The 15,942-nt window shown below is 35.1% G+C and overlaps 1 protein-coding gene across 6 annotated transcripts in view; it reads right to left on the bottom strand.

Annotated features, from left to right (window-relative positions):
• Positions 1–15,942, bottom strand: part of col11a2 (collagen, type XI, alpha 2) — a 164,547-nt gene that overhangs the window by 27,580 nt on the left and 121,025 nt on the right. For all 6 annotated transcript variants that reach the window (XM_039768901.1, XM_039768899.1, XM_039768897.1 and 3 more), the window contains 9 exons: positions 15,178–15,375; positions 10,889–10,942; positions 10,385–10,492; positions 10,167–10,274; positions 6,701–6,754; positions 4,604–4,657; positions 4,067–4,174; positions 532–585; positions 364–417 (listed from right to left, as the gene is read on the bottom strand). In XM_039768901.1, coding sequence (XP_039624835.1) covers positions 364–417; positions 532–585; positions 4,067–4,174; positions 4,604–4,657; positions 6,701–6,754; positions 10,167–10,274; positions 10,385–10,492; positions 10,889–10,942; positions 15,178–15,375 — 792 coding nt within the window. The remainder of the gene's footprint in view (positions 1–363; positions 418–531; positions 586–4,066; positions 4,175–4,603; positions 4,658–6,700; positions 6,755–10,166; positions 10,275–10,384; positions 10,493–10,888; positions 10,943–15,177; positions 15,376–15,942) is intronic.

A 15,942-nucleotide genomic window follows, 5' to 3' on the forward strand; every position in this document is an offset into this window, starting at 1 on the left:
AATATGTCATTACAGTTGCAATGTATCTGTTTTATTGTTTTTACAGGGAACTCTGTGAAGAGGACTAGTGGTAGATGACCTCTTTTCATCTCATAATACCTACATTCTTCTTACCCACATGACTTTTGTGCTCCGCACCACTATCCGGTCGAGATGTTATACAGTATATAATTTAATAGTCAATTCTGTGTCTCCAACAAGTGATACTGAGAATAGATTTTCTACGTATTCTTTTGTTCTCTTCCAGATGCTTAAGGTGAACAAATTCAGTCAGGCAAAATGTTAACCTGATTATAATCACAGGCACTTTGAGTATGTTGTGGGTCATTATATTGGAGAAAGTTGAGAAAGAAATGAACTCACATCAGCTCCATTGGGACCAGCAGGGCCTCTTGGTCCAGGTGGACCTGGGGGACCCTAAATTTAGATGAAAGTGAAATTTAAAGAATGAGTTAATCACAGAATATTTAAAAGAGTATTTTACAAATGTAGACAATTAAAGTAAATGATCAATTTAATCAGTAAACTCACCATTGGCCCAACATCTCCCGTTTCTCCTTTCTCTCCTGATGGTCCAGGCAAACCCTACAAGGATAAATATTCACACTTAATCAAGGTAAACTATGCATTAGTACACCGTGCAACAAAATTTAAAGGTGTAGTTTTAATAAAAATAGGGTAGAGTAGGCAGCCTGAGAGGATTGGCAATGTCAAGTGTTTTATCCTACAATAGGATATGGGGCATGAAGGCTAAGGGCAAGAGGTGGCTACATCTTATGGCAGCTACTGTAAACATATTTGAAGGGCAAGAAAGTACCGGATATTGAGACAGAGAATAACTGTAACAAGTACAAATATGAACTTACAGGTGTTTGACAAAGGACAGATGTAGGATATCTAAAATGGTATAAGTACTGTGCACTGCATGCATAGTTTCTTTGCTACCTCAGAAAGACAATATGGACAAGACACGAATATGCTGTGATTATCTTCAAAATATGCATCCAGACTAACAAACATTTATCATAAACATGTCTGTAGTGTAAACTCACAACTATAAATTCAAATTGATTAAACACAGAGATAAATAACTGCAGACTGTTTCAGTCAAAATATCTTTGGATGATACAAGTTATGGCCATGTTGAGTATAAAAACAAAGGAATAATATATAGTCAGGGATATATTTTTTTTATTTTTTTATTTTTCTAGCATTTCATGATTTGCATATTAGCAATGTGATGAAGCATAACCTGTGATTTGGCCCAACCTTATGATGTATTGTTTATTAATTTTCATTTTATTATCATTCACCTAGTGTGTTAAACACTATTGCCAAATATTTATTTGTGGATAAACTGATTTCTAAGTGGTGTAACAGTTTTATCAAAACGCATTAATATCCACTCAAAGTTCTTTAAATGATGAAGATGCAATTAGTTACTCAAAGCAGCTTGCTGTGCTTCACAAGTATAGTAGTACATGATGTTTAGTTATTTGTGCATCAAATGTGTGCATTTATTTTTTTCAATGACTCTAAAAAGCTAACTCTCAAACTCTCAAATCAAAAGCAAAATTATACTATGAACAAAACTGCAGCAGATGTTTTGACAAATGTAACATCCTTAATGGGATAAGTGCATTTTTTCCTTTATCTACTTGTTGAAACGTTATTGAAAGTTAAGTAAATTATTGTATGTCTATTTTATTTTTGGTATGTTCTTTTATACAACTTATTTCTGAGAACATGTTTACTGAAATTTATTTACAAAAGTTTACAATAGATCTGTTGATACATTTATTAGTCTGCTTCAATTGATGAGTGTTGCAGACTTCATATTTTACATATTCAATGATGTTTACATGTAGATACCATGGGAAGTTGCATGAGTCTAGAGTCAAGCAGGCAGTTGAACCTGGGATTATTTAGGACTAAAATCAACTGAAAGTTGGCAAAAGTAATTAAGAATACATTTTTTTTTTAATATTCCTAAGGTACTGTATGTATTATTGATTAATGTTACTATACTCTGCAGTGGGCTGGCACCCTGCCCAGGGTTTGTTTCCTGCCTTGCGCCCTGTGTTGGCTGGGATTGGCTCCAGCAGACCCCGTGACACTGTAGTTAGGATATAGCGGGTTGGATAATGGATGAATGGATGGATGTTACTATACTGCATTGCTCAAACCAGATTGCAAGTTTATAGTTTAAATTAACATTTTTTCACTAATGAATTTGTTACTGTTAGTGCACACCAGGGGCCTCATATACAGTAAACAATGTACACACTCAAAAATGTTGCATATGCCCGTTTCCATGCTCACTTCAAGATGATTAAAAAATAAACTTGGCATAAAGCTGCGTACCTTTTCACAGCAGCCTCACATCATACATATGCACATTTCTGCTCGGTTTTGCATACGGACGGCATACAGCATTAAAACAGTACTGTTTCTGTGTTGTTCCCTTTTCTTTTTTTAGATTCACATCCATGATGTGGGCTTTATCAAATACACCAAAATTAATTGCATATCGTTTACAAATTTAATTCAATTGATTGTAATCATTCTGTAACAATATAATTGTGCACAGAATGCCCAAACTATTCCAACTACCATAGCTGCTTTAGCATTGTTAGAAGACATTGCAAAAGAAAGAATTAGAAGAGAGCACGTATGTATTTTTAAATGATGATGACTGTCTTCAAACTTCAATTTAGATTTCCAAGACCTATACTCTTGGAGCTGTGTACTGTTAGAATACTAGGATGTATACTTGATATCATTTCTATGATGAAATGCATTGAAATATGTACTGTATATTACATTTTACAGATAAATTACTAACTTCATTTAAATAATGTATATTAATAATTAAACATGTGGGGGTGCAGTGGTAGCTATGAGCTGACACCCCATTCAGGGACTGTTCTTGCCTCATGCTCGATGCTTGCTGAGACTGGCATGACCCGGGATAGATGAATGGAATAATCAAACATGTATAATAAACATTTTTCAATGTTTCTTAAAATTTTTGAAGAATCAGCATTCTAAGCTTACAGCTGGTTTTACATTTATTACAGATGCTTATTGTGCCGCGATTGGTTATGTGGAGAAAGAAAACAAAAGGACAGTAATTGGGGATTGGTACGTTTGACAGGCACAGTACTAGTGCAATAAATTATTCTATTCAGAGTCACACATCCCAGCAAGCATCGCGCAGGAGGCAGGACCAATCCCTAGACAGGACGCCAGTTCATCACTACTGCTGCACCACCATGCCCCCACATGTTTAATATATGCTTTAATGCGTTTCATCATGAAAATAATATCTAGTATACATCTTAGTCTTCTAAAATGTTCAGAGAGCTGTAATATCATGAATGTAATATATTCTGTGTGGTGATCACTGCCAGCATGCCCCTGTTGGCATAATAGAAAGCCTGTTTAAGAAGCATGCAGTGATTAACGACTGGGTAAGGGAACACTTAAAATATGAGGTATTTAACGTGCTAGTATAGTTGCGAAGGGATTTGAGAAACTCTAGTAAATTAAGCATCGATTTTAAGAGAAGTTTATGATTTTCTACTTTAATGACAAAATAAACTACGAGATTAAAGTGGACATTTCAAATTTTGTTGTTTATATCATTGCTTAAGCCACCAAATAGTATGATTTTTCTTGCCTACACTTCACTGAGCAGGACCTCCATTTCGCATTTGCTGAAATTCTTTTTTACACATGCTTTTGCCATTGTCTTTTAACAAAACACTGATAAGAAGGGACTATTGATATTGATTTGCATAGTCAAATAGGCAAAATTCTGGGAGGAGCATGTGTGTTGAAAGTCACGTTGATTGGGATTAATAAAGGGGAAGTGCTTGGAACTTTGCTTACGCACAGTTTTATGTATCTGAACTTTTTTGTGCATATGCACATTTCTATTTTTGTCTGTACACCATGTTTTATTGTGAATTCCACGCACGATGTTATACATGAGGCCACTGGTCTTTGCCACTTATAAGGAGAGATACTACTGAACTCAAATTTACTGATAAGGTGAACTCACTTGAAGTCCAATTGGGCCAGGTGGTCCAGGGAATCCACGAGGGCCTTCATCTCCCTTTGCACCAAATGGACCCTGTTGACCTCTAGCACCAACCTCACCATCTGCACCCTGTTTGAAGAAAGGAACAAAGGAAAACAGAGAAAATTGAAATCCACATAAATTGAAAATAAACTGAGTTCCATGATAACTACTTAATAGTGAAGTTAAAGTAGAAGACATTTAATCAAATTGGACACATTTCATGAATAGCCAATCACTCTAACTTTGCAATATTAAGAATTCCATACTTAATAATAAAATATATTCATCCTTGCTGGGATGATAAGGCTTAGCTGTACTGTGTATGATAATAAATATAAACACATATAAACCTCATTTCATTTTTAATAAAAATAAATACCGAAAAGATGGTCAAGACTAGATAAATCCTAGTTACTAGAACATATGTATGATATTTACTTTTTATAGAATGAAACCTAAATGATCAAAGAAATCTGTATGCATGTTTCAGAGATATATATTAAAAACAGAACTTACAGCAGGTCCAGGCTGCCCTACAGGACCCATTGGGCCAGGTGGACCAGGGGGACCCTAAAACAAAATAGATTAAGGTTAAAGTTTCAATAGAAAATTCTTAGGTATGTTCAAAGAACAAAGACACATTATCAATATTATAGCAAATATACTGTAAATGCAGTAGTATAGTGAATAAAGTAATTAAAGTAAAACTGGTCTCTTGATTCTTCTGTGTGGCCTGAAACGTGTGAAATCTTGATATAAATACTGGATTAACCTTACTTTTACAATTAAAATTCTGTTAAATATCTTTTAATATGTTTTTAATTGTGTTATTTTATTGACCTTCAATAGTATATTAGGAAAGCAGTAAAATATGTTGCCATGCATACCTTTAATTTACAAGGACCCTAGAATTCTAGACCATTTGTGTGCAAATCTGAGTGACTTTGACAAGGACAAACCTGTGATGGCTAGACAACTAGGTCAGAGCAATTCCAAAATGGCAGGTCTTATGGGGTGTTCATGGCATGCTGTGGTTTTTACCTACCAAAAGTGGTCCAAGGAATGATAAACAATAACCCACCAACAGGGTCATGTGTGCCCAAGGCTCATTGATGCATGTAGGGCGCAAAGGCTAGTCTGGCTTGATCCCACAGATGAGCTACTGTAGCACAGCTTGCTGAAAAACTTAATGCTGACCATGAAAGAAAGGTGTCAGAACACACTGTGTATCACAGATGCTGTGTACAGGGCTGCATAGCCACAGACCGGTCAGAGTACTCATGCAAATACAATGGACATGTGAGCATCAAAACTGAAGCATAGAACAGAGGAAGAAGGTGATCTGGTCTGATTAATCACATTTTCTTTCAGATCATGTGGACAGCTGGGTGAGTGTGTCATTTACCTGGGGAACAGACTGTAGCAGGAAGCATTATGGGAAGGAGGCAAGCCAGTAGAGGCAGTGGGATGCTCTGGACAATGTTCTACTGGAAAACCTTGAGTCCTGTCATTCATGTTAATGTTGCTTTGTCATATATTATCTATTTAAAGACTTGCAGACTATGCATACCCCTTCATGGCAACAGTATACACTGATGGCAATGGCCTCTTTCACCAGGATAATGCCCCCTGCCACACTACAAAAATTGTTCAGGAATGGTTTGAGAAACATGACAAAGAGTTCAAGGTGTTACCTTGGCCTCCAAATTTCCCATATCTCAATGTGGAAAACAAGTCCAATCCCTGGAAGACCCACCTTGCAATTTACAGGACTTAAAGGATCGGCTGCTAATATCTTGGTACCAGATACCAAAGGACATCTTGGTATACATGCCTGTATGGGTCAGAGCTGTTTTGGCAGCATGAGGGGGACCTGCACAATATTAGGCAGGTGGTTTTAACGTTGTGGCTGATCGGGATACATTATTAATATTTCATTTGGTTACATACTGCACATGTTATAGAGGCCATTACAATCTGAGATATATAGTATGTACAGTTCAAGCAGGATATTACTCTCTCAGAATCGTTTTAACAGTATTTTTATTAAGTTCACAATAAAATTTTGACTACAGAATTTCAATAAACATTTTCAAATTTGTTACATTGGACTACGGAATACTAAATTGCATAACTGAGGAGTGATACAGATTGAATAGACTATGCAGTAAATTCATTTGAGGGAACATAACTTTACTGTTCACTGTAGACTTTATTTATTGTTGCTTAGCAAATAAAAATCTTTCCTTATTAGAAACAGGAGGGAAAATCGATGTGGAGTATACTGAAAAGGTCAATAATGAAAGGTAAATACTTAGCCAAAAGTTAATTTTCAATTTAACTTATAGTACTTAATTTTATACTTTAATAGTTGGAGCATTAATAATTTTATGTTACTAATATTTATGGTAATAGTTAAAAGAATAATGCATATAAGTGCAATTCTGAATTTTGTTTTTATAATTAAAACTTTGTGTGGTATATAGTCTAAGCAGATACAATGCTTTCAATATTGCCACTTTGGGGGCTGAAGCAGTAATTTAACAAGTCTTAATTACCCATATTTTTAAACTTTCCATTTACATTTGCATATGGTAAATTACATTTACTTACATGCTCTCCTTTATCTCCTTTGGAACCTTTCTGCCCAGGCTCTCCGACTTCACCCTGTTAGTGGTAAAAGCAATGTATTTTGATTTAAAGTATTAGTTCTTAAACTTGCTCCTCACACATCCCACTCTATTTTTCTTAAATACTAAGTTTAAGACTGATTACATTTTTAAGCTCAGTTTTATGGATAAAGACATATTTTTCACAAATGACACAACAGATCAGAATTACACAAGACAAAATCATTCATTCCAGTACAGTCATGGGCCAATTTATGGCCAACCAAGTTGTACTGTGCTAATTTTATGTTTACTCTGTATTTTATAGAATTTGTATATTAAATTTGTAAAAATGTACTGAATTTTAATATTAACATTCATTAATATGCTGATGAAACTTAACAGCTATACTTAATAAAGCCTAATTATACTGTACGTTGTTAGTGCTGTCCCTGCAGGTTGGACGAATTGGTATTGCTAAATTGGCCCTGGTGTGTGTTTGTGGGGGAATGGACTGGCACCCTATCCAAGAGTTGTTCCTTCCTTGCGCCAGACACTTGTTGGGACAGCTTCTCCATGTCCCTGCTCAGTATAAGTGGGTTATATATATATATATATAATTGATAGTTGTATCAGATGTTTTAATGAAGTGAAACTGTGGATGATTGGGATTTTTTTAAAATAAGTTATTTAGTTGGTGGTAATAATAAAAGTAACAAGACAATATTCACAATTCTTAAAATTCAAATAGTGCATACTTCAATTTGGTTGAATTTACTCACAACGTAAATGTTATAACTGACATGTGTTTAAACTTTAGTCATCACATTTTCATAGTATTTAAGACCTGCTTTCTCCAAAAATCAATCTAGTTCATTCATTTGTATCAAGCAGTATGGATTATTTTATTGTCAGGATGTTCAGATAATTTGGTTACTACTGTACAGTTAGCTTAAAACACCATGCAAGTGCCATAACTTAATACAATATATGACTGGATAACCCCAGTACTACATTTTTTTATACTGACACCCTTTTATCTTGATACACTTATTAATGCTACTTCACTCTAGAAAATAACGCTGGTTTCAAGGTGTTGGCCATTTAAAAATTCCTAAGTAAATAAAATTGTTTTGGTAACTCCGTACTACATTTTCAAGTTGTATATAATGTCGCGTGTGGTGTCACTGAAATACATAAATAAGCAACACAAAACATATTTCATTATTTACTTTATTATTTATGCTTATATATCATTGTGTTTTATTTATTTGTCACATTCCATAATACATTCAGTTGCCTATTTATTTACTTAACTTAATTTTGTCTGAAATATTCCTCCATAGCGAGGCACAGTACCAGTGGCTAATCAGCATTTGGTAAATATTATATGCATTATTAAAGCTAGAAGACTGAACAGTATAATGAATACATCAATACAGCAGAAAGTATGGGGATCTTACTGAGAGTAATCGTTCTGGAAAAAATCAGCCTATGATAACTTTTATTTCCTAAGGAGGGCAATATTATTAATTATTTGTTTCTATTTACACTTAAAGCTTCTTTCTTTCTTTCTTTCTTTCTTTCTTTCTTTCTTTCTTTCTTTCTTTCTTTCTTTCTATATTTAACATAGTATCCAAGTGTTTATATACTGTATTATTGAAATTACAGATCATGAGCAGTTCCTTCTCTTCTCCATACTCTTCTATATCCATCATTCTGGTACATATCTAATTTCCGTTTGTCCAAAAAAAATTGTTCCAAAACTGGACTTTTTTTTGTTTTTGTAATTTTTTCTGGTGAAGTCTAATCTGTCCTTCCTATGCTTGAGGATTACCAGTGGTTTGCACATTGTGGTAAACCCTCTGTATTTACTTTTGTGAAGTCTTCTCTTAATTGTAGGCTTTGGCAATGATATTCCTACCTCCCAGTGTTTGGATAAATCTCGTGAACTCTTTTTCTTCACCAAGGAAAGAATTCTGTGATCATCCAGCACAGTTGTCTTCCATGGTTGTCCAGGCTTTCTGGTGTTGCTAAGCTCACCAGATGGTTGACATGACCACTCTTGGTGTTTCTGCTATCTCTCAGATGGGTTTGTTTTATTTTCTCTGCCTAATGATGTCCAGTTTTTACTTGTATGGACAGTGCTTTGGACCTCCTATTGTGGTTTCACAGAGACAGCTTATGTATAAATTCCACACTTGGAATCAACTCCAGACCTTCCACCTGTTTAATAGTTAATAAAATAATGAGGAACTTCCTCACACCTAGCTATGGAACAGCTTGTCAGTCAATTGACAAATACAATTGAGCTCCTGAAAATGTGGGGACCATGTAGAAAAATGGCCGTCATTCCTAAATGGCTCATACGATATTTCTGTTAAACCCTTTGAATTAATGCTGAAAGTCTACACTTTAATTATTTAATTATTTCTTCATTTTAAATGCATTGTAGTGGCATATAGAGCCAATATTATGAACATTTTGCCACTGTCCAAATACTTAATGGACCTAAATGTAAGATTTGATTTGTTTGTTTAGAATGTTAAAGGTTTGCGTTAAAGACCGGTGCCAGGCCTTCCTCTTCCTACATGCATTCCCTAAGCGCTCTAATTTCTTCTCATAATTTCTCCCACCACTTATAAAATGATAATGCACAGATCTTCTTTTTAATTCTTACATACAGCCATTACATATCATATCAGGTCTCCAAGTTTCTTTCCACCCTCTATCCATGAATAAATGAATGTCTTCTTAACCTTAATCTCTCAAAGTTCAGTATCATGCATTTGCATTTTGCATCTACACTGCACCTATGTAGTTCTGTTCCTTATTAACTCCAGTCTCTAGTCTCACCTTTTATCCTTTTAAGAAGTCCCTTTTCTACTTCATCTCATCTGCTGACCGTTTCTTCTCTCATCATATGTAATGGAGAGGGGAGGGACAATGTTTCTAATATTTTCCTCCCTGGTTGTGGAATTAGCATTCTATTACACTTCCTATCTCCTCCAAAACTACTGATGTTCTGCTGCCTCATTAAAATCCAACTTTTTACAAAGTATCTTGGGACGCCTTGGATTTTCTTTTTTTTCTTTTTTTTTTTTTAAACATTTTATTGAATTTATTAAAATCAAGCAACATACAAGCAAGTCAAATTTTACAAGACTAGGTTCACATCAAGTCAACCCCCACCCATGTGAAAGAGAGCTAGGCCAACATAGTGAAACTTTAATAGTAGATTTTCTACCTCTCTGCTCTTCTCCTGGATATCTGAAGCTGTACTGAGCTAATCAAACGTCAATTAAAATACACTTCTTGTGTACTACTTTCAATTTTGTTCACAATCGCCTATGAACTTTGTACTTGTAATAATATGTTTTTAGTTTTGCATTTTAGATGTTCCAAATTAATAATAATCTTTTTATGGACACCCTTTGTTTTTTGCTCCTCCTCTCTTCCAAACCACATACCTTATCTCCATCCTCCCCGGGCACACCGATTGGTCCAGCTGGTCCAGGCAAACCCACTGGACCCTGAATGCCATCACGTCCTGCTGGGCCAATAGGACCTTTTTCACCCTGGTAGGGAGAGGCAGAGAAGCAAAATGTATTTTTATATTAGAAATTTTATTTGAGAAATTAAACAGAAAAATACATTTCATAAAGCCAAAAATTTCACTGTTACTCACCGGTACTCCCTTCTCGCCTGCAGGTCCAGGAGGCCCTTGAGGTCCAGGCCTTCCTGGAGGCCCAATAGGTCCACCAGGACCTGCACTTCCTCGTTCTCCAGGGGAACCCTAGGAAGGACAAAGGGTTGAAATCAAATAATTTGCAGATGCTATGTAAAATTTGTATATAAATTAGACCTCAAAGGTTTAATGCATCAGGTTGAATGACAACTAATTCTCAGGATGCTAAAGTTTCCAAAGAAACAGCAGTACATTTACAAATGTGTCAATATGAATTACAGTATTACAAACAGTACATTAAATATATTACAAGTATCATACATGCATATGTATAATTACATTTTTATATTAAGACACCACTAAATGCATCAATATTTATTTCAAAAAAGACCAAAAGGAAAATGAATCTGAAAACCTTCCTTAAGACATTACAGCGTGCTAGTGTTTTAATATCTGTGATTAGGTAGAAAATTGATGTGTATATTCAAACTGTAAGTCACTCACCGCAGGTCCAGGAGGTCCTGCTGGGCCTTCATTGCCTTTAAGTCCTCCTCCACCCTATATGGGTGACAAAAAAGAAAAACAAGAACACATTTGTAACACTGGAATAGCTGGATTAATGTAATGCTTTGCAGAACATTTTTATTTAGACATCAAACATATAAAAAATTATGATGACCAATAGTTTTGTATGTATTGTACATAGCCAAACAACATTGTCCTAACTCATCCTCTTGAAGTATAACTTAGCTATAATTAGTTTCTATTGTAAGACAAATGACAGCTTGGACAAGTACATTGTGCTGAGCTTACTTCATATGCAAAATATGTCCGTTTAATATGTACAATGAGAAAACAAATATGCTATGTATCCCTTTTCTTAGATAGCTTGAAAAATTAATGATGGTTGCTGGTTTGCTATTCAATGCCATTCAACTATGCAAGAACCTCCATTTCCCCCTCTTAATGGCTATTGCGCCTTATACATTACTTCTATGGACTTATGACATGTAATTTGATATCAAGATTTTGTGAGTATTGGAGTATTGTTCATTTTCTTTTGAATGCTTGAAGAATACAAATCCCATTTGTTTTAAAGGGATTATTTGAGGCATTTTTGAAAGTCTGAGTAAAGTTCATTATCTTTATCTTTAGGGTGAATGCTTTAAATTCAATAAAGAAAATAAACTATGTTAAAAAAATAAAGAAACAAATCAGTAAAAGGAACTTAGTTCTTTACCAAGGTATCCTTACAATGTGAAAGCAGCTGGGACTGAAATTAGTTCTATTTTTTAGCTACAAATTTAATTTACAAGAGAATACCATTTGGTTTTCCTAAAATGCTCTATATGTATAACATCCCTTTAATGGTCTCTGTTCGAGTTACTCAGTAAGCTTAAATCCAGTTAGCTTCTTTACAGTAACCTGTATCTAATGTTTGTTCTAAGATGCATGAAAGACATTGACATCAAGGGTATTTGTTTTTGCTGTCAAGAAATGCAGCTGTTGAAATTCATTTATACTTCAGTACTAAAGTACATCGATCTGTTAACTTATTCCTAGATTACAAAACACAAATTTCATAAACCCAGAGATATTTGCACTTTATAAATGGAAATTGCAGTATAGGAAGACTTGTAATAAAATTTAGCATCATGCATCATTAATATCTACTTGTAAACTCATTATTGTTTTTTAATTGCCAGAAAGTGGCTTATTGCTAAAATATTATCTGTTTTGAAAGGTAAAAATGTATTTTGTGAATGTTTTCATCATCCCCATTAGATTCTTAAAAACAGTTCAGGAAAGGGTCAACATAGTGATAGAGCCATATATGACAAAATTAAATTAAATTTACTTTTCAAAACAAGACTGCCTGATGATGTTTATTTAACTGAGTTGAATTAATACATAACCTATTAAAAGTTAAAAGTAATGGGTTTTGGTTATTCTGTAGTGTATACTACAGAACATCATATCTGAGTGGCTCATGGTGAATTGATAACAATACACAGGGGAAAATAAATAAAAACAAATCTTGAAGAAATTAAAATTTCCTACAGATATTAGAGCTATGTACATTTAACATCAGTGATAAATGAACTCAATCAAAAATTAACTCTTGGTTACAAATGCATTATTAAGCAGTCTGCTTATGTCCATCATTGACAGACGACACATAAAAACCCACTTGGAGTTTCCAAAATGGCACCTAAAGCATTCCTAGACTATGAGAAACAAGATTTTCTGGTTTGGTGAAACCAAAATTGAACCATTTGGCCTCAGTTCTAAACATCACATCTGAAGGAAACCAGGCAGTGCTAATCACCTCTGCACACATTCCAACATTGAAGCATGGTGGTAGCAGCGTTATGCTGTGGGGTTGTTTTTCAGCAGCAGGGACTGGGAGACTATTCAGGATTATGGGAAAGCTGGACGGAACAAATCTCAGAGACATCCTTAATAAAAACCTGCTCCACAGCACTCTGGAACTCATACTAGGCTGAAGGTTCACCTTCCAAAAGAACAATCACCCTAAGCACAAAGTAAAGACAACAAAGAAGTGGCTTAGGGACAACTCTTTGAATGTTCTTGACTTGCCCAGCCAGATCTTATACTTGAACCCAAACGAACATCTGTAGAGAGATCTGAAAATAGCCATCGACTGACAGAGCTTGAGAGTATCTGTGGAGACGAATGGCAGAAAATCTCCAAATCCAGTTATACAAACCTTGTTGTGTCATAGCCAGAGTGTACTCACTGCCAACAGTGCTTCCATGAAGTGCTAAGTAAAGGGTGTGAATATCTGTCTTAATGTGATATTTCAGTTTTTTTACGTTTAATAAATTTGTAAAACTTGCTAAAGTTTTGTTTTCACTTTGTCATTCCAGGGTATTGAGTGTTGTTTGAAAAGGGAAAAATACATTTAAATTATTTTAGCATAAGGCTCCAACAGAGCAAAATGTGTTAAAAGTGAAGTAAGTACTAAATACTTTCTAAAGGCAATGTATGTACTTTATCAATTAGTTATTTGTATGGTTGTTTATAATTTCACACTTTGTAAATCAAGCAAAGAATTAATGAGCTGGTTAGCAGCACTTTTTTTTGGTTGTCCACAACAGGTTTTTACATACACCGGTGTGTGTGTATTCTTTACATTCCTTTGTCATCTATAAAAACACCTTTCAGACCATGATCAGGGGTTAGAATGACATTGGCATCCCTCTTACGTGTCGTAAAAACACCAGAGAAGGATGGCATCAGAGAGGGCATCCGGCTTTAACAATTTCTGCCCAAATACCCCATCAATGATACAAAAAGGAGATTACCAAAATATGGGCAGAGTGCATCCCATAGAAGTCTGTGAACATCCCACCTGTCTATCTCAACCATAAAGTTGAAGAACCAGCTATACACCAGATGAGGGAAACCAAATTTATGACAGTTTATCTTAGACCTGACTCACTGTTTGGAGGCCAGTTTGGTGGTAATGGAGATGAAGTTGGGGTATTAAGTAATAGGTGCAAGTATAATAAATGCAACTTGAAATAATGGAAATGTGGCAGAAAAAGTGGTGGATGCCGTGAACATTAGGAGTGTAGATGTGTGCTGCATATGAAAGATAAGATTGAAAGGTACAGGAGTGAGAATGGTTAGTGGAAATGGTGGAAAATGTCCTAGAAGGAAGCAGTAATAACAATGCTGGGGTTGGTATTCTTGTGTCAGAAAAATGAGCAAACAAAGTGGTAGTGGTAGAGATGAAGAGAGTGAGTAAGTATGTTGATGAATGTTGGAAAATGGTTGAGGTATATAGTCTTGTCATGTGCCCTACAGGCTAGCAGAAGCAAGAAAATGATGAGTTTTGGGACGATAAAGGTGCCTCGAATATAAATCAGTGATGGACAGAAAGCTAGTGTAGTCAACACAGTTAAGATGCAATCCATTCATTTCAGCAGGTCCAGCTCAGGGCTCTGGTAATAGTGTTTTGAAATTCCTGTAATAATATTTTTCTCGGGAAGACCCGTGAGGTAAGGATTTGATATGGGCAAAATTTAAATCTGTTAGCCATAAACACCTTTCCAATACTGCAGTTTTATTATGTTCTCCTACTTATTTGCACCATTGCTGCTGTTTTGGTACCTCGATATTGCTGTTTGAGTCAGTATGGGACAAATTGATTTGAATAGTCTGTCTTACATTCTTACAAATAAGATAACAAATCTCTGCTACTAGAAAAAAATATATATGCATGGGGGATTAATGAGTCTCCATATCACAGAAGATATTACTAAGATCTATGAAATATTTGCTTTTAAAAAAATGAGATACATTTTGTCAATGCTCCCAATATGAAATGCTTAAAAGCATCATAAGTACAGAAATGCTTCAACATGTTGATAAGCAGTGAGGTAAAAACAATGATGTTGAATGTACAGCTTTTACTTATTAACTCAGCAATATAGGATTGGTTATGAAAACTGTGATAAAATAATAAAATAATTATGTGCCAAAAATTTTTTATGTTTATTTACTTTTAACAACAATCAGAATGCCTATGGAGTGTTTAAGTAACCAGTGATAAGTTCATTCTTGCAGGCTGATAAATACAAACATAATTAAATTTTTCAAACTCCACATAAACCAATTTTAGGACTGAAAAAAATACATACTGTGTTGTTAAATAATTGCATTTGCATATCCCTTCCAGAAGAGTAGATCATAAAAAAGTTACAGGATTCTTTTTTAACATACACCAATAATTTACATGCCCAGCCCTAATTTTTTATTCTTACCGCAGTGCCTGGAAGTCCTCTTTCACCAGGGAAGCCCCTCAGTCCTGGTGGTCCGTCTTTTCCTGTGGCACCAGCTGGGCCTGGGTCACCTTTAGTGCCTTCTTTGCCTGATGGACCAGGGAGACCCTGCTCTCCAGGAGGCCCAGGAGGACCTGGGTGGCCTCGTTCACCCATAGGACCACTCTCACCAGCTGGACCCTGCAAAGAGAACATAGATCAGATGCACTGCAGGTATTAACATTTTATGTCTCCAGTAGTGCACTGTTGTGAAGTTGATTCCAAACAAACTCACTGAATCAAAATTGGAAGCAGCTTTGGTTATTGTTGTAGAAAATTGTATAATTTTGTACAGTACTTAAGTGTCAGATAGTCATATTATGCAACCAATGAAACAATATAACAGTAAATATTAATGAATGTTTTTGATATTTACTAATAAAACATAGATCTATTAAAAATATTATTTCAAATATTTTGAGAAGTCTGTAACTGAATTATGGTGGCATATTTTCAAGTGAGACATTCTGAAGAAGCACCCGGACTGCATACTGCCATTCTGTGTGTTTGGTTCTAAATATACAAGACATTTAATTTTAACACAGTCCAGGTGCCCATAATGTTAGTATCAGGGTTGGCACAAGAGTATACAGCCCCCCTAGGCAGGAGGGTTTATTCCCCTTTGTAGATTGGAATGCATTTGAATTTCTATGTGATATGAGTAGGGGGTGTTCCTTGGCGATTGTTTCACATTTTAATTTTTATGTT

The sequence above is a fragment of the Polypterus senegalus genome, chromosome 11 (genome assembly GCF_016835505.1).
Source record: "Polypterus senegalus isolate Bchr_013 chromosome 11, ASM1683550v1, whole genome shotgun sequence".
Taxonomy (NCBI): Eukaryota; Metazoa; Chordata; class Cladistia; order Polypteriformes; family Polypteridae; genus Polypterus; species Polypterus senegalus.